The sequence below is a fragment of the Balaenoptera acutorostrata genome, chromosome 11 (assembly GCF_949987535.1).
Source record: "Balaenoptera acutorostrata chromosome 11, mBalAcu1.1, whole genome shotgun sequence".
In the NCBI taxonomy this organism is placed as follows: Eukaryota; Metazoa; Chordata; class Mammalia; order Artiodactyla; family Balaenopteridae; genus Balaenoptera; species Balaenoptera acutorostrata.
The window spans coordinates 95,416,508-95,439,922 of record NC_080074.1 but is presented as its reverse complement, the minus strand read 5'-3'; the positions used below and the strand labels follow the sequence as shown (position 1 = coordinate 95,439,922).

At 33.5% G+C, this 23,415-nt stretch overlaps 1 protein-coding gene across 4 annotated transcripts in view; it reads left to right on the top strand.

The window, feature by feature from the left end:
* Nucleotides 1-23,415, top strand: part of ATF7IP (activating transcription factor 7 interacting protein) — a 118,224-nt gene that overhangs the window by 66,917 nt on the left and 27,892 nt on the right. For all 4 annotated transcript variants that reach the window (XR_452335.2, XM_007196039.2, XM_007196041.2 and 1 more), the window contains exons 5-7: nucleotides 1,303-1,440; nucleotides 12,337-12,402; nucleotides 22,849-22,922. Coding sequence is in view for 3 of the 4 variants with exons in the window: in XM_007196039.2 (XP_007196101.2) it covers nucleotides 1,303-1,440; nucleotides 12,337-12,402; nucleotides 22,849-22,922 (278 nt within the window). In the remaining variant the exon portion in view is untranslated. The remainder of the gene's footprint in view (nucleotides 1-1,302; nucleotides 1,441-12,336; nucleotides 12,403-22,848; nucleotides 22,923-23,415) is intronic.

Here is a 23,415-nt window from a genome sequence, read left to right as displayed (position 1 = left end):
CTTAATAATTTAATTCTAAAATTCCTTATGACTCTTTTGAAGCTAAGTAGTTTTTTTTGTTGTTGTTTTGTTTTTTTAGATATGGTAGTAATTTTCAAAATGGGAGAGAAATTATGGCTTCTTTTCTTACTTGCTTTAGTAACAAAACTGAATACCAGTTTTCAGCTTTCATTTTTTCTTCTATATTGAACTTTATTCTAGTGGAAACATTAGAGTCTTATATGTTAACATTTTAGTTTTTATAATTTTTATCATAAGCTGGTTTCATGGCTGTAAGTCCCTACGTTCTAAAATCTTTGTTATGTACCTTAGACTTAGTATTAAAAATGGTATGGACAAGGCTTTCCAATGACTAGGGAAAGGGAATATTTAAAGTACAGACTTTGGAAACTTCCCCCTATATGTGTTAGACTAGAGATAGAAATAATGAAAATATAAAGTATTTAATATATTTTTCAAGATGTGTTCACAAATATTGATGGCAAATGCCTTTTTAAGAGAAGAATAGAAGACTCAGGTGAAAATTTTTCAAGGTCTTATAGATTTAATGGTGAAATTATAAATAATCTAGGCCAGTATTCTTCTACTCAGATAAAGTATAAATATCCCCGTTAGAGAAAGGAACAGAGAGGCAGTACAAAAGTGGCTTTTTTTTCTCCCAGTGTCTTTTTTCTTTTAACCATATGGTGATAATAATGCTTGTTTAGTCTTTCTTATAGAGCTATTAGAAATATGAAGATAGCTATGAGAAAGCATTTTGAAATATACTTCTGTATATACTGAGGGTTTACTCCTCTAGAGCAGTGTAATTCGGGGATGGTCCGTCGGCTGCACTGTGTGTCCTGTTTGTTATGGGTCCATAATGAGATAAATATGGAAATTGTGAGTAGGCATTTAGAAATGTTTTATAGGAATTTCATAGTGCAGTGACATTCTTAGTGTCTCACAAAAATATCATCTGTAACAGATTAGAAAATTTAAAACCTGCTCCTTACCTTCAGCTGGTTCCTTTTAAATCACAGTAGAGGGTGTGGGAAGAAAATATTAAAACTTCAATTTCAAATTGTTTTAAAAATTTCACCCTCTGGAAATTTTCTATTTTTAGTACATTTTATTGTGTTATAGTAGATATTATATATGTAGAAGTGGAGGATTTCAGCAGATAGCATTGTGTTACGGATGCCAGTATGTTTTTTTAATTAATATTTTAGTACTATCTTATTAGTACTTCAGAATATTTACTGTTTGCTGCTTGCTTGAAATTCTTTTTTTGCTATAACAAAGGAATATGTATTTTTTTAGGTTGTACAGTGGTTGCTGGAAGAAAAATTGTGTGCGCTACAGTGTGGTGTATTTGATAAGACGTTGGCAGAATTGAAAACACGAGTGGAAAAGATTGAGTGTAACAAGAGGCATAAAACAGTTTTAACTGAACTACAGGTTTGTACACTGACTTGAATTGCATATCCGTGTGTCATCATTTTTATAACTTACTTTCTGGGATATGTTTTTGAAGTTGACAATAAAGTATATTTAACTTTTAAGTATTAGAAATAAAAGGAGCCTCTATTATTTTGCTAGGGCTACCATCAATTAACAAAAAGTACCATAAACTGGATGGCTTAAACAACAGAAACGTATTGTCTCATAGTTTTGGAGGCTGAAAGTCCAAGATTAAGCTGTCGTCAGGATTGGTTCTAAGGGCTGTGAGGAAGAATCTGTTCCTTATGTCTACTCTAGCTATAAATGGTTTACTGGCAGTCTTTGGCATTCCTTGTCTTATAGAAGTATCACCCTGATTTCTGGCTTCTTCTTCACATGGTGCTGTATCTGTATGTTTGTCTGTTTCCAAATTTTCCCTTTTTCCAAGGATACTAGTCATATTGGATTAGGACCCACCCTATTCCAGTGTGACCTCATCTTAACTACACTTGACTCTTGAACAATGTGAAGGTTAGAGGTGCTGTCTCCACCCCCTGCAGTTGAAAATCTGTACACTGGTATCTGCTTCAAAAAATGAAGGAATTGATAAATGACTCACCCAAGGTAGTAGCTGAAACACTTCAGATAGAATCGGAACTCAAGCCCTAGTTCTTTTGATTTCACATCTGGTGATCTCTAATTGAACACAAACTTTTCCCCACACTTAATTTAAAGATCTGTAAAGTGAAAATATAGGTACTATATTGATTGAAAAAAAATCCATGTATAATTGGATCCACACAGTTCAAATCTGTGTTGTTCAAGAGTCAGCTGTAATTACCTCTGTGATGACCTTCTTTCCAAATAAGGTCATGTTCTGAGACACTTGGGGTTCAGACTTTCATATACTTTTGAGATACATAGTTCAACCCATAGCAGAGCTTCAGAAATAATCTAACTTAGTGCATCTTAAATATTTCTTCATTCAGTGAAGAAAGGCTGGCATCATCTAAAATGTCATGAGTACTAAATAATATTTGCTGTGATTCTTTTTATATTAATCTACTTCTCCCATGAATCGTATTTTTTAAAGATATTAGCTTGTTAATCTATATTTATTAATAATTACTACTTTTAATTTTTTATTAAATACATCTGTATGTTAACATGTAGTGCTAGAGCTTCTAATCAGTTGAAATGAGCACATGGTAGCATGCTGCAGTAATTCATTTTATTCCAAGACTAAGAAACTGGAAAATTTTATCAGTACATTCATTCTACATAAGCATAGTCTCAGATGCTGACTTGCAAACCACTTATAGAGCCTGTTTTACAAATGAGGGAGAAGTGGTCCATGAAAATAAAGTCGCTTCTTCACAGTTAAAAGCAAATTGCAACCAAATGTGACTAGAATTTAGGTATTATATTTGGCAGCCTACAAGTTATTTTTTTGGTTTCATATTGTTAGTTTTGTTTACAGTGAGACTTTACTACAAAGACTTTATTATTAATAATTTCGTAATGTGTCATTTAGGACAACACTAGTCCTGTTTCTTACCTTTAGCAGGTCCTTATATAGTGATAGCATTGTCTCATCATTAAACTTTATTTTACTAGTACTGTTAAGAATTTTGAATGAGAACTTGAAAATATCTGAAGATTTAAGAAAGTAATTTCATTCATTGTTTGTTATCACTCCCATGGCTGCATCTATGGTTTTGTGTTTCTAGAACCTGAGATTTTGACTCTTATAGTCTTACTTAAGGTGCAAGTGTGCACCTAACATTTAATAAACCTTTGCACTTGGATATTTCTTTGTAACCTCAGAATCTGAATCTTTCCAACATCAAACCAATCATCTCCTCCACAAATATGTCCCCCTTCACATTGTTCCTCTTACTCACAATTCTTGAATTCTTAGAAAAATCTTCAAGGAATATCTTCCCGTTGTTCCTGTTATTCACAATTTTTTAGTTCTTGGAAACTGATTCCTCTGTATCACTTCACATATGCACAGTGGGTTGCCAAATTACAACTTTTTTTGTTTCTTATAAAAGTCTATCTTTTGCTTCTTCTATCTGCAAGGCCATCATTACCCAATTTCTTGATTATAGTAACAACCTTTTACATGACCACTTTGGTACTGCTTTTTAAGTCTTTGCTGGTCCTTCTCAAGCATTGTACTCATCTTTCTAAAATACTGCTTGTTCATTCTCTTCTGTATAGTCCAGTTTGCTCAACTGTGTACCAGTTTAAACCTGTATTCATTCTTCAATTTGTAATTCGGATCTCCTAGATTTTGATCCACTTTTCCTAATACCCACCAGTTGCTTCACTGTCCTACAGGGTATTAATGTTCATAGTATTTTTATTTCAGGCCTCTGACTTCATATTGCTTCTCCCATTCATTTATGATCTGCCCTTACCATGCCACTTATTTAAATTTTACTCGGCCCAATTTAGTTCCCATCTCTTTCTTTGTTTATGGAAGTAAAATTCAGATAACAATCATTTTAAAGTTTACACTTCAGTGGCATTTAGTACATGCACACTGTTGTATGATCATCATCTCTATCTGGTTCCAAAACATTTTCATCAATCCAGAAGAAAACCTTGTACCCATTAAACAGTCACTTCTCATTTCCCCCTCCCCCTAGCCCTCGGGAAGCATGAATCTGCTCTCTGTCTCTACTGAGTTACCTGTGCTGCATATTTCATATGAACAGAATTATGCAGTATGTGACTTTTGGTGTCTGGCCTGTTTTTCTTAGCATAATGTTTTTAAGGTTCATATATGTTGTAGCATGTATCAATACTACATTCCTTTTCATAGCTAAGTAATATTTATATTTCTGTACTATTGAAAATAAGTAGGAATTAATTCAAGATGTTTACTTGTGTGTATACACACACACGCACACACATTTTGTTTATGTATTCTTTGGCTGATGAACATTTGATGGGCATTTGGCTGATGAACATTTGATGGGCATTTGGGTTGTTTCCACCTTTTGGATATTGTAAATAATGCTGCTATGAACATTCATATACAAGTATTTGTTTGAATACCTGTTTTGAAATCTTTTGGGCATATACCTAGGAATGGAATTGTGGGTCATATGGTAATTCTTTGTTTAATTTATTGAAGAGCATTTAACTGTTTCCCAGATCAGCTACTCCATTTTATATTTTACTCCCCACCAGCAATGTGAGGGTTCCATTTCTCCACATCCTTGCCAACACTTGTTACTGTCTGTGTATTTTTAAAATTATTATTATAACATCCTAATGGGTGTGAAGTGGTATTTTATTGTGGTTTTGGTTTGCATTTTCCTAATGGCTAATGATGTTGAACATCTTTTCCTGTGTTTGTCGAACATGTGCATATCTTCTTTAGAGAAATATTTATTCAAGTTCTTTTTGTTTTGTTTGTTTTGCCTTTCTGTTGTTGAGCCGTAAGAGTTCTTTACATATTTTGGATACTGAACACTTAGAAATACACGATTTATAACTATTGATATTCTTACCCACTCTGTATGTTTTCTTTTCACTTTCCTTTTTTGATAATGTCCTTTAATGCACAAAAGTTTCAAATTTTGATGAAATCTTGTAGACAGCAGAGAGTTGGGTCATGATTTATTACCCACTTTGCCAGTCTCTGCCTTTTAATTGGAGAGTTTTTGTCTGTTTACATTTAAATTAGTTACTGATAAGGAAAGACTTACTCCTGCCATTTTATTTGTCTTCCACCTTTTTTTCCCTTAATTCCTACATTACTGCCTTCGTCTGTGATTGATTTTTTTCAGTGAACCATTTTGATTCTCTTTGTCTTTCTCTTTCTGTAAATTTTTTAGCTTTTTCCTTAGTGATTACTCTGGGGATTACACTTAACATCTTGAATTAATACCTACTTATCTTCAATAGTATACAAAACTGTTCCTTTACAGCCCTGTCCTGCTCAAATCTGTTGAACCTCTGGTGAATTTCTTAATTTCAGTTATTGTACTTTCAGCTCCAGAATTTATATTTGTTTTCTTTATATAATGTCTGTCTCCTTATTGATATTCTCTATTTGGTGAGACATTATTTTCCTTTTTTTTTTTTTAAAGTTCTTTTTCTGTTGTGTCCTTTAGCTCTTTGAATAGATTTAAAACCATCTGTTTAAAGTCTTTGTCTAGTAAGTCCTATGCCTGAGCTATATTTCTGTTAATTCTTTTTTTTTCTGGGAATAAACCATACTTATTTCTTTGTATACCACCTAATTTTTTTTGTTGTTATTGTTGAAAACTGGATATTTTGAATATTGTAATGTGGCAGTTCAGAAAATCAGGTTTTCCCCTCCTGTCCAGGGTTTGTTGTTGCTGCTTGTTGTGGTTTGTTGTTTGCTTACTTAGTGAGTTTTCTCAACTGTTTTTGGAAAGTATGTATTCATTATTGTGTGTGACCACTAAAGTCTATGTTTTATTAGCTTAGTGGTCAGCTTGTGTTTTGACAGTTACCTTAAATGCCTGGAGCCTAAAGAAGGAAAAAAATTACTCTCCCAAGTCTTTGCAGATTGGCTGTGTTGGGGCACTCCTTCCACACTTAATCTAGGCCATTTACAACCTGCTTTATCAGAATTGCCTTATCCTTCCCTTCCTGCTTGCACAGACTCTGAAAGCCAGTCAGAAGTGAAAGCTTAGGGTCTTTTCAGCCCATTTCTGAGCATGCATTCTGCCCTGGACATTCAGATATTCTTCTCAATTTCCTGACATGGGTGAGAGCTTTTAAAGCCCCCTTTTGCTGTGTGTCTTTTTTCTGCTCTTTTCCATCCCAGGCTTTTCTTTATATTCTTTGTCCAAATTGTTCTGTGCCTCAAGCTGCTGTGCCAATACCAGCACCTTTAAATCTTTTTGGGAAAATCTGTCTGGAATGCTGCCCCAGCCTTGGGAATTACTCAGACTTGGGTGAATCAAAGGCCAGCCTTTGTGCTGGTTCTTGAGGGAGTTACTAGAGAAAATAAGGTGCATATTGCTTCCTGTGGCACTCATAACTTACTCCAGGTATCCCAGCTGTCATCCTTATAGCTGCTGCTGATCTGGGTGTGGGGAATCATAAAGGACAATTTTAAAAGACCCCACTGCTGTCATACTGCAAAGTGCAGCTTTATTATTCCCTAAGTCTTCCCTTAGCTATTTTAAGTTTTTGAGTAGATTCCAAAAGTTGATTCTAACAATGCTTGCAAGCTAATTAGTTGCTTTTGGGAAGAGACAACCCTGAAGTTCCTCACTCAGGCATTTTTGGTGATGTCACTTAACTCTTTCAGTGTTTTAATAATTATTGTTTTCAAGTTCTTCAACTTAAAGCCTACTTTATCATATGCTTCAGCAAATAATTATGTATTTTGTTAAATAATTTACTATTTTTTAGGTAGAGCTGACAATAAATTATTTGAAAATATTGCAGTGTGTATATAGTACTTCTGTATCTCATATCATAGCAGTAGATGAGTACATCCTCCTGATATGCATATATATTCGTTTATTATACCTGACTTCCTTTGGCAGAATCCAGTATGAGTTTTATAACATTCAAAGTCAAAACACAATTGAAAGCAAATAATTAATCACCAGTGGCTTAGTAGGTATTTTGCTTTAAGGAATACATAATTTAATATTATTAATTTTAGTATTAGTGGCTTCTTCTTTTTTTTAACACTGCAGTTACAAAAAAATAGACTTTTAAAGGACTTGTGATCCTTTGCCATAAGTATAAAAATTTACCATACATTAAAAACTGTGGTAAGAGGATAGAATTGAGTAATGTGGACTTTACCTCTAGAAGGAACGCTCATGAAGGTCTCTATTCTGCTATAATTTTTAATGTATAAATTTCTCTATAGATAAAGGAAGTTAGATTTTTATGGATTTTCAAATTAGTTGTCATTCTTATGTAGTTTTTCAATGGGCTAGTTCTTGATTAAAGTCGTTTTTAAGTTTTAAATAATAGTTCACTGTGTGTTATGACTTTTGTCCATAAAGCCTGTTTGTAATTATTAGCTTATTTTCTGTGTACTAAACATATTTTATAAGAGCTGAAAAAATTGTCAACATTGGAATATATGGAGAATTCATTATATAATTATTTTCTGTGTTAGTTTAGGGATTGTTGCTTTCTGAATCTTGAAAAAGTTTTATGTATTTTCACTTTTTAAGAGATGTCAAATTGTAAGGTAAATCCAAACAGTTATTTCCATGAATTTTATTATTTTTTAAGTAGGAAAATATATAATTTTTAGGTTTATATATCTTTAATTCATTGTCACATTAGACATGTAGTGATTTCTAAGAACGTCTTAAAATGCTAACCACCGTCGTAATAAAATTAGAAATTATTGACAGATATTTAGCTTTTCTCCTCTCCCAGATGGTACCTTCCCCCAAAACATACTTCCAGATAATTACAAAGAGGAATTTTAAAATGGACATTCTCAACTCTTTTTTTTTTTTAAATTAATTAATTAATTAATTAATTTATAGCTGCGTTGGGTCTTTTTTTTTTTTTTTCCTTATTTATTTATTTTTATTTATTTATTTATTTATTTTGGCTGTGTTGGGTCTTCGGTTCGTGCGAGGGCTTTCTCCAGTTGCGGCAAGCGGGGGCCACTCTTCATCGCGGTGCGCGGGCCTTTCTCTATCGCGGCCCCTCCCGTCACGGGGCACAGGCTCCAGATGCGCAGGCTCAGCAATTGTGGCTCACGGGCCCAGCTGCTCCGTGGCATGTGGGATCTTCCCAGACCAGGGCTCGAACCCGTGTCCCCTGCATTAGCAGGCAGATTCTCAACCACTGCGCCACCAGGGAAGCCCCTGCGTTGGGTCTTTGTTGCTGTGTGCGGGCTTTCTCCAGTTGTGGCGAGCGGGGGCTACTCTTCGTTGCGGTGCGCGAGCTTCTCACACGGTGGCTTCTCTTGTTGTGGAGCACGGGCTCTAGGCGCGCGGGCTTCAGTAGTTGTGGCACGTGGGCTCAGTGGTTGTGGCTCACGGGCTCTAGAGCGCAGGCTCAGTAGTTGTGGCGCACTGGCTTAGTTGCTCTGCGGCATGTGGGATCTTCCCGGACCAGGGCTCGAACCTGTGTCCCCTGCATTGGCAGGCAGATTCTCAACCACTGCACCACCAGGGAAGTCCCATTCTTAACTCTTTAGGTCAGAACTATAATAATACATTACATATTAAAACTTGTAAGTTAAAGCTGATGCAGTATTCAAGGGGAAATTTATAACTTTAATTTATTACTAACAAACAAAAATAAAAAAGCATTATATGTGCATCTCCTTTGCTAGGGAAAAATAGCAATAACAAACTAAAGCCCAGAGAAGGAGGAAGGAGTGAATAGAAATAACAAAAAAACTGACCCTTTTTGAAGATTGAGCAATACAGACAAAAGCTTATTGAAAAGCCTTAAAAGTAGATATATTTTTGATCTACAAATAAGAGTAAGTACAAATAAACTGTATAAGGATTCAAAAAGGCAAGAAATAAAGATCTAGAGAAGATTCTTTAAGTAAGAGAACATTATTATATACGACCTTATACCTATGAAGTCCATTTTATCTAAGAAGAAAGTAGAAAGCTGAAAATTATGAGAAACTCTGTTAAAATTGTAGTCACTTGTAGTGAAAGATCTGTTTCTGAAGAAATCATTAGGCCCCAAAAACCTTGCCAGAAAATTCTGACAAACATTTGAGGAACAGGTAATTCACTTCTCATATAAACACTTCCAGAGTATAGGAAAAGATGAGGCCTCATTTCATGAAGCACACCCAACTGTGGAATTCTGTGGCATAAGAAAAGAACAAATGTAGGCCAGTTTTATTTTCCAGCATTGGTTTCTCTCATGAATGTAAGGCTGGTTCAATATTAACCATTATATTTCACTGTACTAACAGAAGAAGGATGTAAATTGTGTGATCATCTCAGTAGATAGATACCAAACAAGGAGGATTTGCTAAAACTGACCAGCTGTTGGAAAAAATAGGAGGGAAGTACCTTAAATCTCATAAAGATTATCAGAAACCTGTTATAAATATCATGTTTAATAGTGGATCTTTGGAAATATTTCCATTAGAGTTAAGAATAGGACAAGGATGCCTTATCTGTGCTGCTATTTAGAACTTTGGTGACAGGGCAATAAAATAAAAACAGGAAAAAGGAATGAGGAGTAATAATGGTAAATGATAAACTGTAATGCTTAGCAACTAACTGATAAAAGGAAAACATATTCTAGTAGCCTTGCTGTACATCAGCAACAACCGGTGGGAAATTGTAATGAGAAAAAGGTTTCACATATGGTAGACATTTAAAAATAAGAAAATACTTAAGAATAAACCGAAAAACAAAATTTCAAGACCATTATGAAGAAAATGGACAGAAAAAGAAAACATGAGTCAACAGTGATATACCATGTTCCTGGACAGGAAGACTTGATTCCTCTCAAATCACTATGCAAATTCAGGATACTCAAAATTTCAACTGGATTATTTATGGAAAAGCTGTCAACACACTCTGGAATCCAATGTTCCATTGGTTATGATTTATAAAATGCCATTTTAAGTAGTTTTAACTGAAAATAGCTTTTTCAGTTTTTTCTTTCAGTCTCTCCTCCCACTCGCCTCCCTCGACGAGTAAATCTGTGGCTGCCTAATCCAAGAGACAGTTTTGAATAATGAATACCATGTGTCTGTTTATTCACTAGCTTTTTTGAGTGCTAATATTTGTTATTAGGCAAACGATGTACGATTACTTTTTTTTTTCCACACAGAATTATTTCCTGAGATATTCCTTGGTACATAACAAAGAAATTCTTGGTTTGCATAGTTTGCTAAACAAGGCCCCAGTGTGTCTGAATCCCAACAATTTATGCAACTTTTATTTAAACAGGTACCATTGTGCCGTTATACAAGAAATGATAGATGTGCCTAAGAAACCAAGAGCAAATGAAATAGTAGTAGTAATCAAAGATATAGTAATAGAATAGTACCTTCCTTCACTAAAAAAATGACTTGTTTATAGAGTTTTTAAAAGATCTCACAGAATACTTGCCAGAAAAAGAGACCCAATCTTAGACATATTATGATAGATATTTTGAATTATAATTAAAAAATTGTAGTTTCCCTAGATTAAAACAACACAAAAAGTCTGCTCTTTGATTTCTTTTTTATAATATTAAATGGCAGAAGAAAACATGTCTGTGTCTAAATTTTGTTATTTTTTTCCTCTGCCAGTAGTTTAAATTTTGAAGTGATAAAAAAATGTTTTAAGAAATATTTGAATACTATAGATGTATATGACATGAAATTGAAGCTCTCTTTACACTGTCTGCCAATCATAGCCTCTAGAGGTAACCACCGTTAGCTTTGGTGTTTATTCTTCTAGACCTTTCCCCATATATAACATATACAAAATAGTGTTTTAAATTTGCTTTCATTTTTAAGGGCAAATAATAATACTATACATATTATGCAATTGATAGAATATCTACCAGATAGCCTGCCAAAAGAAAAAATGAAAGACATTCTTGTATAAGTTGGAGTACAGAAAACACTTTCTCATATACCTTTCTTGAAAAAATTACTTGAAATATTTTAGTTACAGGAAGGTAAATCCATATTAAGAATTCTAAAAATTGTGCTGTACATGTCCTTGGGTGTTAATAATATGCATAAATAATTAAGTCCTGAGGAAAATCTTCACCTTGGGAGTCATAGGTAATTGATTGCCTAGCCCATATCGGTGGACTTGAATACTTTTAAGTTTTGGGGTCTCCTGTAGAAGTGACTATATTGGGAAAGAAGGTTTTTAAAGTAAATAATATTTTCTTTTTATGATATGATTGTATTGGCTAATTGAAATTATCTGGAAGAGCACTTCCTTAGGCAGGCCTCATGAACGCACTCAGAAGTTTAAAATTCTTAAAAATATATTTATCATAAAATGACAGCAGCAGCAACAAGAAAAACAATTGAGTATCATAGCAATGCCTTAGTAAAAGACTTAAAGGAAATAAATACAAAGAAAATATTCATGTGGTGATGGGGTAATTTTTCTATTTTTTTCCTTTCTGCCTCTGGTATTAAATTTTTATGAATATGTATGTGGGCAAAATATGTGATCAGGCAGTGTTTAATAAGCAGTACAAATGATTAATAAAATAATCTCACTGACAAATGTTAACACTAAGAAGGTAACATTTTTGTCAGTTTATTAAAGGTTAACACAATATGAAATTAAATACTTCAAAGAGTAATATCATGTAAACATTTATATACATTGCTATTGAAAGTGTAAATTAACAAAGCCTGTCTGAAAAGCATTTAGATAGGAGCCTTAAAAATATACTGTCTCAGGAATTCCACCTCTGTGAATGTAGCTTAAGTAAGTAATCTGAAAGAACAAAATTATTAATTGCATGTTATTTGACTGCAGCAGTTAGTTAAGAAACAATTGAACACATCCAGTAGGAGAGACTGTATAACTAATGATTCAATATATTATACATATACTCATATGTACTATCAGTAAGGGATTTATAGATATGCTTACTGTACACTTCTCAGTGAGAAAATTAAGTGTGGTTACAACTGTGTTAAAAAATAACAAATGCAAGCACACATGTTCAGAAATATACTGGTTTGTGAGCAAACATCCACAGTTCAAGGAGGGAAAAAGCCAATCTTATAAAATTAAGAGTGTTTACGTTTTTGTTATGATTTTTTGTATTTTTCAAATATATGCTTTACAGTCAACTTGCCTTATTTTCTTTGCTGTTAGCTATCTTCTGAGGATCCTATTACCTGTGGGTTTCTTGTTATGTATGCATGGGTTCCTTTTTAATACTATAATGCCATTTGATTTCCGTCTCGTTTTTGCTCTTTTTTAGGCCAAGATAGCCAGGTTAACCAAACGCTTTGGAGCAGCCAAAGAAGATCTTAAGAAAAGACAAGAAGTAAGAATTTCTATTCTTGCATAATTAATATTTAGCCTTAAGTGGTAATATTAAGAAGTGCTGATTTAGGAGGAAACTCTTTCTTTATTACAGGTCTGAAATTTGCTTTCATACTGTGCACTTCCTGCATGTTGTTTCCAGAGCTGCTGCTCTAGAACTAATTATTAACCATTTCTAATCCTCACTGTTTTCATACATCAGTACATATTAATCTATTTATATAAGGCATTCTTGAAATTGTATTTTCTATCCATCTTTAAAATTATGTTTTGGGGATTTGCCTTACCATGTTTCTCTTTTTACATACAGGCATGCCTTGGAGATATTGCAGGTTCAGTTCCAGATCACTGCAGTAAAGCGATTATTGCAATAAAGCGGGTCACAAATTTGTAAAAAATTTTTTTGTTAAAAAAAAAGTAAAAGTTATGTTTATGCTACACTATAGTCTATTAAGTGAGCAATGGCATTGTGTCTAAAAAAACAATGTACATACCTTAATTAAGAAATACAAAACAAAAAACAATGACAGTAACATCAAAGATCACTGATCACAGATCACCATAGCAATATAATAATAATACAAAATATTGAAATATTGCAAGAATTACCAAAAAATGTGACATAGAGACACGAAGTGAGGAAATACTGTTGGAAAAATGGTACCTATAGACTTGCTTGACGCACGTTGCCACAAACGTTCAATTTGTAAAAAATGCAGTATCTGCGAAGTGCAATAAAACAAGGTATGCCTGTACTTGCCAGTGTCCTAGTCTAGACTATTATTTCCTCCAAAATGTTTTAGTATTACACTGCCTCAAGTAGCTTGGTTCTCCTCTTCCTTTTCTCCCCCATGTAGTTCAGTCCAAGCGTCACAGCATAGCACACAAACTGTAGTCTGTAGTCACACTTTTGCTTTTGTTGTTTCCTTAGTTATTCAGTAATATGTATTTTTAGTATAGCACTTGTATATTGCAGTATTGTTTTTAGTTGAATTTCTTTCTTTTCCTCCTCTTCTTTTTTTTTTTTTTATCATTTGAGCAAGTTACATTTCTTTGTGTCTTGATATCTCCATTGCCTGGGACATAGTAATTGCCAATAGTAATTATTTCAGTAGTAGTCATTATCACTGTAGGATTTTTCTGTCTTGAGTCATTTTCATATCTTCTTTACTTGACTTTTTAAAACAAAATTTATTTTGAAATAATGATAGATACACAGGAAGTTGTAACAATAATGCGTAGACTCCTATGAACCCTTCACTCAGCTTCCCCCAATGGTGAAATCTTCTATAATTGTAGTACAATATCAAAACCAAGAAATTGGTACAATTCTACTCAATAGTTTTGTAGACCTTACCAGTTTCCACCAGTTTTTACATGAATTAATTGTGTGTGTGTGTGTATTTCTGTGCAGTTTGATCTCATGTATAGATTTATATAACCTGCCACCACCGTCAAGATACAGAACTGTTCCCTCACCATAAAGGGACTCACTCATGCTGTTCTTTTATAGTTTCAACCTTGCCTTAACCCTACCCTCACTCCCTGTACCCTGGCAACTACTAATCTGTTCTGCATCTCTGTATTCTTTTAACTAAACTTTTTAAGCTCTGATTTCTCTCTTTTCTTGAACAACTGATAGTTTTTATCTTTGTTTACACAGGCTAGTCTCATCAAACCCTCATTTGGCCACAGCCAAAGATTTTTAAATTATGGTCCTCTTCGATGATGTAATTAATTCTCTGATTTTAAACTCCACTTTCTCAGCTTTGTTTTTTTGTCACAGTATAAAAACTAAGCTGTTTTATTTCTTATATTAGAAAATTGGTATAAATCTTTGTTTAACCTTTATTTGCTATGCATCAATGAAATATAGAGGTTTGAAATTTTTCCATTGTTTTGTGCAATATGAATTTCTAGGAAAATTCTAGGAAAAAATTTTCCTTTCATCCTGTGTCTGAACTAAGCAGTGCTGCCCACCGTGTACTTTTCCAGGGTTTGTGCATATCAAATTTGTTCTCAAAACTATTTACCAATTCTTGTTTGTTTAGTTAAAGAAGATAGGCAGAGACCTTAAGGAATAAAAATGAAAATATTACAATCCCTGAAAAGTTTGTCTTGAAGGGCTACAACTGGTATGGAAACAAGGACAAATACTGTATAATTCCTAAAGATTGGAAAAGATTAATTTGGACAGTTAGTATATGTGGCACTTGAAGGAAATGTTAAGGTGTAGTATTCAGTTTTTCAAATTTTGTTCCTTCCTTCTTTAGTTTGTGAATAAGGCCAATTTTAAATTTCAAAACTTGGACATCTTTCTAACTCATTCTTGTTAATGTTTTCTTCTTGTGAGAGAGATTTCTAGAAATTTCAAAGATTTGTTCTTTCACGTTTAATTCTCTTTAATTATGGTATCCACTGTACTTTTACATCTGTGTCTTGCTGTTTTAAAAATAAGACATATAGAAAGAGTGTTTAGAACTTTATCCCCTTTACGAAAATAAACAATGACACTTCAGATGCTTTTCTTCTATTTAGATTTGTTCCTTGGTCCTCTGATATTAACCAGTTAATAGTGAACCCCACTATTCAGGTTTGTCTTAAAACATTTCCTGTTAATTTCTGAAAGAATAGAAAATCCTCATAGGCAGTTTGCTATTAAGACCACATGCATAATCTAATCTATTTTACTGCTCTATGACTGATACCTTTAACTTTCATCCTTTCTAGTTTTTTACTGTAAAATAAATATCAAGATATTTCTCATCCTTTATCTATGAAAATCAATGACTTATAATTGATTCTCAAACAAATTTTAGATTGACTCTAAATCCTACATTTCAATTTTTTTATTAAAAAATATCTTAAATTCTTTTTACTTTAATTATGATAGAAATAGTTAACATAAAATTTACCATTTTTAACTCTACAACTCAGTAGTGTTACCTGTATTAACATTGTTGTGTAACAGATCTCTAGAAATTTTTCATCTTGCAAAACTGAAACTGTACCCATAGAACAACTCCCATTTCCCCTCCCCTTTAACCCCTGGAAACTATTGTTCTACTTTGTTTCCATGATTTTGACTACTCTAGGTATCTCATAAGTGCAGTCATACAGTATTTGTTGTTTTGTGATTATCTTATTTCACAAAACATTATGTCCTCAAGGTTCATCTGTGTTACAGCATGTGACAGGATTTCCTTTTTTTAAGGCTGAATAATACTCCATTGTATGTATATACCACATTTTCTTTATCCATTTATTTATTGATGGATATTTGGGCTGCTTTCAACTCCTGGCTCTTATGAATAGTGCTGCAATGAACATTGGTGTGACCTCTTTGACCTCTTTGAGATCAAAGTCTTGGATATATATACCCAGAAGTGAAATTGCTGGGTCATATGGTAATTCTGTGATTATTTTTTTGAGGAGCCTCCAGACTTTTCTTTAGCAGCCACACCATTTTACATTCCCATCAGCAGGACACAAGGGTTCCAATTTCTGTATATTCTTGCCAACACTTGTTTTTTTCTGTTTTGTGATAGTGACCACCCTAATGGATGTGAGGCTGTATCTCAATGTGGTTTTGATTTGCATTTCTCTGATGAGTGATGCTGAGCATCTTTTCATATGCTTGTTGGTCATTTTGCATATTTTCTTTGGAGAAATGTTTATTCAGGGCCTTTGGCCATTTTAAAATCTGGTTACTTGTGTTTTAGTTGTTAAGTTGTAGGAGTTCTTTATATGTTCTGGATATTAACGCCTTACCAGATACATGATTTGCGGTAGTTATTTTCTCCCATTCCATAGGTTTCCTTTTCACTCTGTTGATTGTTTCCTTTCATGTGCAGAAAATTTTGTTGGATGTAATCTCCTTTGTCTTTTTATGCTTTTGTTGCCTTTGCTTTGATCCAAGAAATCGTTGCCAAATCCACTGTCATGAAGCTTCCCCCTATGCTTTCTCTTAGGAATTTCATAGTTTTAGGTTTTACGTTTAGGTGTTTAATCCATTTGGAATAAATTCTTGTGTATGGTTTAATAGTCTAACTTCATTCTTTTGCATTTGCATATCCAGTTTTCACACCATTTGTTAAAAGACTGTCATTTCCCCATTGTGTAGCCTTGGCACCCTTGTAGAACATCATTTGAGTGTATACATAAGAGTTTATTTCTGGGATCTCTATTCTGTTTCACAGGTCTATGTGTCTGTCTATATTCCAGCACCAAACTGTTTTGATTACTGTAGCTTTTAAAATCAGGAGGTATGAAGCCTTCAGCGTTGTTCTTTTTTCAGATTGTTTTGGCAATTCAGGGTTTCTTGAGATTCCATATGAATTTTAGAATGCTTTTTCCTACTTCTGCAAAAAATGACAAGGATTTTGGTTGGGATTGCATTGAAACTTTTGACCGCTTTGGATAGGATGGACATTTTAACAATATTAAGTCTTTCAATCCCCATGAATATGTCTTTCCATTTATTTGTGTCTTTTATTTCTTTCAGCAAGGTTTTGTAGTTTTCAGTGTAAAGGTCTTTTACTGTCTTGGTTAAGTTTGCTCCTAAATATTTTATTCTTTCTAGTGATATTGTAATGGGATTATTGTCTTACTTTCTTTCTCAGATTGCTCATTGTTTGTATATAGACGTACATCGGATTTCTTTTTTGTTGTTGAGGTATAGTTGATTTACAATATTATGTAAATCTCAGGTGTACAACATAGTGATTCACAATTTTTAAAAGTTATACTCCCTTTATAGTTGTTATGAAATATTGGCTATATTCCCTGAGCTGTACAATATATCCTTGTAGCTTATTTATTTTATACATAATAGTTTGTGCCTTTTAATCTCCTATCCCTATCTTGCCCCTCTCCCCTTTCCTGTCCTCACTGGTATCCACTAGTTTGTTCTCTATATCTATGAGTCTGTTTCTTTTTTGTTATATTCACTAGTTTGTCTTATTTTTTAGATTCCACATGTAAGTGATTTTTCGTGTTGATTTTCTATCCTGTAGCATTGCTGAATTCATTTATTTTAGTTCAGACTTTTTTCATGTGTGTGTGGCCTCTTTAGGGTTATCTAAATATAAGATGTCGTCTGTGAACAGTGATACTTTTACTCCTTTCGATTTGGCTGCCTTTTATTTATTTTTCTTGCTTAATTGCTCTTGTGAGGCCCTTCCAGTGCCATGTTGAAGAAATTGGTGAGAGCAGGCAAACTTACCTTTTTCCTTATCTTAGAGGGAAAGCTTTCAGTTATTCACCATTGAGTTTGATATTAGCTATGGGCTTTTGACACATGGTCTTTTTAATATTGGGTAGTTTCCTAACTTGTCGAGTGTTTTTATCATGAGAAGGTGTTGAATTTTGTCAAATGCTTTTTCTGCAACAATTGAGACGATCATGTGGGTTTTTTTCCCTGTATTCTTTTAATGTGGAGTATTACATTGATTGTTTTTCATATGTTGAGCTATCCTTGTATTCCAGGGATAAATCCTACTTGGCCATGTTGTATAATTCTTTTTAATGTGCTGATGAATTTTATATGCTAGCATTTTGTTGAGAATTTTTGTATGTATGTTTATCAGGGATATTAGCCCGTAATTTTCTTTTATTTTGGTGTCTTTGGCTTTGGTATCTGGATGATGCGGGCTTCATAAATTGAGTTTGGGAGTGTTCCCTCCACTTCAATTTTTTGGAAGAGTTGAGAAGGGCTGTTGTTGATTTTCTTTAAATGTCTGGTAAATTCTCCAGTGAAGCCATCTGGTACTTGACTTTTTTGGTTGTTAGGATGTTTTTGATTACTGATTCAATCTCTGTACTTGTTTAGGTCTGTTCACGTTAATTTCTTCTTGATTCAGTCTTAGTAGGTTGCATATTTCTAGGAATTTATCCATTTCTTCTAGATTATCCAATTTGTTGCCACAGTAGTGTCTTATGATCCTTCTCTTTCCATGACATCAGTTATAATGCCTCCTGTTTCATATATGATTTTGTTTATTTATGCCTTCTTTCTTTTTTCTTAGGTAATCTAGATAAGGTTTTACCAATTAAAAATTTTTTTTCTATTGATTTTGTATTCTCTATGTCATTTATTTCTGCTGTAATCTTTATTGTTTCCTTCCTTCTTATAACTTGGAGTTTAGCTTGTTTTTTTCTTTTCTAGTTCCTTGAGGTGTAAAGTTAGGCCATTGATTTGAGGTTTGTTTTTTTTTTTTGGTAAGCATTTACCACCGCAAACTTTTCTCTTAGTACTACTTTTGCTGTATCAATTTTCCCATAAATTTAGTATGTTGTGTTTTTGTTTACGTATATCTCAGATATCCTCTAGTATCCGTTGTGATTTCTTATTTTACTCACTGGATTTTTAAAAGTTTTCCACATATTTGTGACTTTTTTCCATTTTCCTTATGATGTTGATTTCAAGTTTTATTCCATTGTGATTCACAAAGATATTTGGTATAGTTTTCATCGTTTTAAATGTGTTCGGGCTTGTTTTGTGACCTAATATGATCTATACTGGAGAAAGTTCTGTGTGTGCTTGAGAAGACTGTGTGTTGGGTGAAAATTTCTACATTTGTCTGTTTGATCTTTAGTCTTGTTCATTTCTAGGGATTCCTTACTGATTTTCTGTCTGGAACATCTATCCATTATATAAAATGATATACTGAAGACTCCTACTATTATGGTGTTTCTGGTTTTCTGTTAAAAAAAAACCAATTTTTACATCCTATATTTGGGGGCATAGATGATATGTCCATATATATTTATAAATGTTATATCTTGTCAGTTGACTTTTCATTATATAGTGTTCTTCTTTGTCTCTTGTAATAGTTTTTGATTTCAAATTCATTTTGTCTTAAATACGTATGGTCACCTCTACTTTGTTTTGCTTATCATTTGAATGGAATATCTTTTTCCTTACTTTTACTTTCTGCCTGTTTGTGTCTTTAGACCTAAAGTGTGCCTCTTGTTGACAACATATAGCAGGACCTTGGTTTTTTTTGTTTTTGTTTTGTTGTTGTTGTTTTATTGAATCCATTAAGCCAGAGTATGTCTTTCTATGGAGAATTTAATCCATTTGGATTTAAAGTAATTATTGTAGGGACAAACTTATTATTGCCATTTTGTTGAATATTTTCTGTTTGTCTTGGAGCTGTTTTGTCTGTCTTCATTTTTTGTTTACTTCCTTGTGTTTTGTTTATTTTTTTAATTAGTAGTGTCAGTGCTTTAATTCATTTCTCATTTTTTTTGTGTATCTTCTATAGGTATTTTCTCGTCATTACCATGGGGATTACATAAAATATCTTAAGTTTACACCTATTTTAAACTAGTAACAACTTCAGTCACATCTTTCCTCCCACCACTTTATGTTATTGATATCATACATTATATCTTTTTGTATTGTGTATACTTTAACATAGACTTACAATTATATTTTATACTTAAATTCTGTACCAGAATTATGTGATTTTTGCACCAACTTTACAGTAATGCAGGATTCTGCATTTGTTTGTGTATTTACTCTTACCAGAGAATTTCATATTTTCATTTGCTTTCAAGTTGCTGTCTAGTGTCCTTTCATTTCTACTTGAAGGACTCCTTTTAGCGTTTCTTGTATGGTGGATTTAGTGGTGATGAATGCCATCAGCTTTTTATTTACTGGGAAAATCTTAATTTTGCCTTCATTTTTGAATGATAGTTTTGCTGGTTATGGTATTCTTGCTTGGCAGTTTTTTTCTTTCAGCACTTTGAATATGTCATTCCACTCCCTTGTGGCCTGCTAGGTTTCTGCTGAGAAAACCATTGATAATCTTATGGGAGCTGCCTTAAATGTGATGGGTCGTTTTTCTCTTGCTACTTTTAAAATCTTTGTGACTTTTGACAGCTTGACTATAATGTTTCTTAGTGTAGGTCTCTGAGTTAATTCCAGTTGGAAGCTTTTCACCTTCTTGAATTTGTCAGTTTTTTCCCTCAAATTTGGGAAGTTTCTGGCCATTATTTGAGTAGGCTTTCTGCCCACTTTATTTCTTCTCATTCTTGGTCTCCCAAATTTGTATATTGGTCCATTTGATGGTGTCTAATAAATCCCTTAGTCTGTCTTTACTTTTTTCATTCTTTTTTCTATTTGGTGCTCTAACTCAATAATTTCAAGTGACTTGTCTTCAGGTTTGCTGATTCTTTATTCTACTTGATACAGTCTGGTTTTGATCCCCTCTGGTAAAGGTTTCAATTCAGTTATTGTATTCTTCAGCTTCAGAATTTCTATTGGTTCTATTATAAAGTTTCTTTTTCTTCTTGCATTGTTTTCCTGATTTCATTTCATTTTCTGTCTGTTCTTTTTTATCTCATTGAGCATCTTAATGTTAGTCATTTTGAATTCTTTGTTGGGTAGTTCATAGATCTGTTTCTTCAGTTGCTGGAATTTTATTTCTTTGATTGACCCATATTTCCCTGTTTTTTTGTATGTCTGGTTCTCTTTTGTTGAAATTAGGGCATTTGAAAAAATACCCTCCCCATCTTTTTGGAATATCTTTATACAGATGAAGCCCTTTACTAGTCAGTCTGGGTAGATACTCTGGTGTCCTCACAAACCTATTTTTAAAGATGCATTTTCTTGGAGCTTGTGCATGTATCTCCCATCTGAAGAGGTTTATCTATTTCTACTTGGGAACTTCCCATCACTCACCTGGTATCTACTTTCCATATTGCAGTCTTGCTGCTGCTTTAGCAAGCCATGATATTGGAGTTACCCCTGTTGTCTGTCTGTGTTACTGCAATTTTTCTGGTTTGGTACCAAGCCAAGGGGTTCACCTTTGTTCTCATCTAGTCCCCAGACATCCAATTTGTGCTGCTTTATCGAAGTCAGGTGAGACTGAAGCCAGTGCCTTATCAGTACCCCAAAAAGCCAGAATATTGCATGCAAATTCCACTCTTCTCTTTCCTTCCCAAAGGAGAGGACAGTTGTTGGGAATTTTTTCTTGATTGCACCACACTGTGCGAGGAAGGGGATGGAGTATGGTGGGTAAGAGCAGCAGACTTTCCTACCCACTACCATATATCTCTTTTGGGGCTTGCTTTCACTTGGGGTTCTATAATCTCTCAACAGGTTTCTGGACTTCTTACAAGTGAAATTTGGTTCTTATATTGCTAAATCATTGTCTTCATGAGGGAAGGAAGGTATAGGATTTCCAATTCTGCCATCTTGCTGATGTCACCACACTGTAGTGTTTAAGGTCCTCCATCTGATGACTCTAAGCCCTGTTATACTTATTTATTATGCTTATACTGCTCCTTTTTTGTTTTTTTGTTTTCCCTGAAATGTTGTTTACCTTCATTTTAACTATTTTGAGTGTACTAATTACTCAAAGACTTGTTAGAAGATGCATTTCTTTCCCCTAAAAATTTTAAACTTTTTCGAGTGATACTACAGTGTTACTTTCATTTGCTTTTCTATTTATTTCAAATGTTTTTGCGTCCACAGCCAGGTTAGAACAGTTTATCTTAATTCTTTATCTTTTGTCTCCTCTACACAGATAACTAGTACAACACTATACTGTTTGGTTAAAATCATCCTTTTATCCTATAAAAAGCAGCAAGATATATTTGTTGTTGAGAAGAGTGATTAGTGGCATCTGCTTGATGTGATCCTAAGCACTTAGCACCTTTTGTTTAATATTATGTGTATTATTATTATACTTAATTAACTCTTGAGTAGAGTTATTTATTTTTCTCAATTTAAGAAATAAATGATGATAGTGTCATTAATGATGGAGGCCCAAATAATGGTAATTAGCATATAAATATTAGAACTCTCTTTCTATATTCCCTGTTTTGGGGAGCAGAAAAGGGTTAAATTAGTTTGTTCTGAAGTTTAGAATTGGGACATCTTTAAATGAAATTGTAAGTCAAGTAGCGGCAAGTATTTATTTTTTAAACAAAAATTGTAAAAATAATTTTGATTTGTGACCTAGGATACCACTTAATTGGCAATCAGTTACTTCTGGGGAAAAATAAATACTTACCTTATTTGTTGAGTTTCTGCTTGTAATCGTGCCTGATCTGCCTGATAATATAGTAGGCATTCACTAGATATTTATTGAATGAGTGTCTAATTATTCTTTAGATTCATATTAATGTTTACTGAACCCTTAGAGCATATAAGCTACTTTCATATTCTCTATTTTATTTACTCATATCAAAAACTGAGGTTTAAGAATTATTCTATTCACTTTTCATATGATAAGCAGTTGTGTCAGTAGACTAAGTAATTTGTGTAAGGGGCTTAACAAGTGGCAATGCCAAGATTTAAATTGTTTTCTCAGTAAGATTTTCCACTATATTATAGAAATAACAGATAACATATTGACAAGGCATTTAAAGGTCTTATTTTTAAAGATCTCTTGTGAATTGGGTTTTATTTTACCTTGGTATTTTTCTCCCCCAGAATCCACCAAACCCACCTGTATCACCAGGAAAGTCCATAGTTGATGTCGGCAGCAATAACAGTGTGCCCTACAGGTGAGAATTGTAAACAGTCTATTTATCAAGTTTTTAATTAAGAGAACAAAGTTCTGATTTTCTTTGCAGAAAAATCTTGGAATGTGATTCTGTGTATTTATGTAAAGATAAGTGTTTGGTATACTGGATTAAGTATATTTGCTTCCTTTTTGCTTTGTTGTAATTGTTCACCTATGGATATTGATTTTGCTAATTTATTGTAAGGCTTTCTTTAACCACTTGTGTTAAACAGTATTATCTTAATTAATTGAGAAATGCTTTCATCAGGGGTGATAAAATCTAATGTGTGCAGATATTCGGACCTACATTTGGTTCTCAGGTTAAAGTATTGAGGACATAGAATATAGAAGGAAGACTCTCCCCTAATGCTGTAGACCCCAACATTCCAAAGTCTTTGTGCCAGCTTTGCTTCACTGCATTCACTCTCAGTTTAATGCTTTAATATCCAAGTCTAGCCACCCTTTTTTCCAAGGGGCCACTACTTTCTCTATAC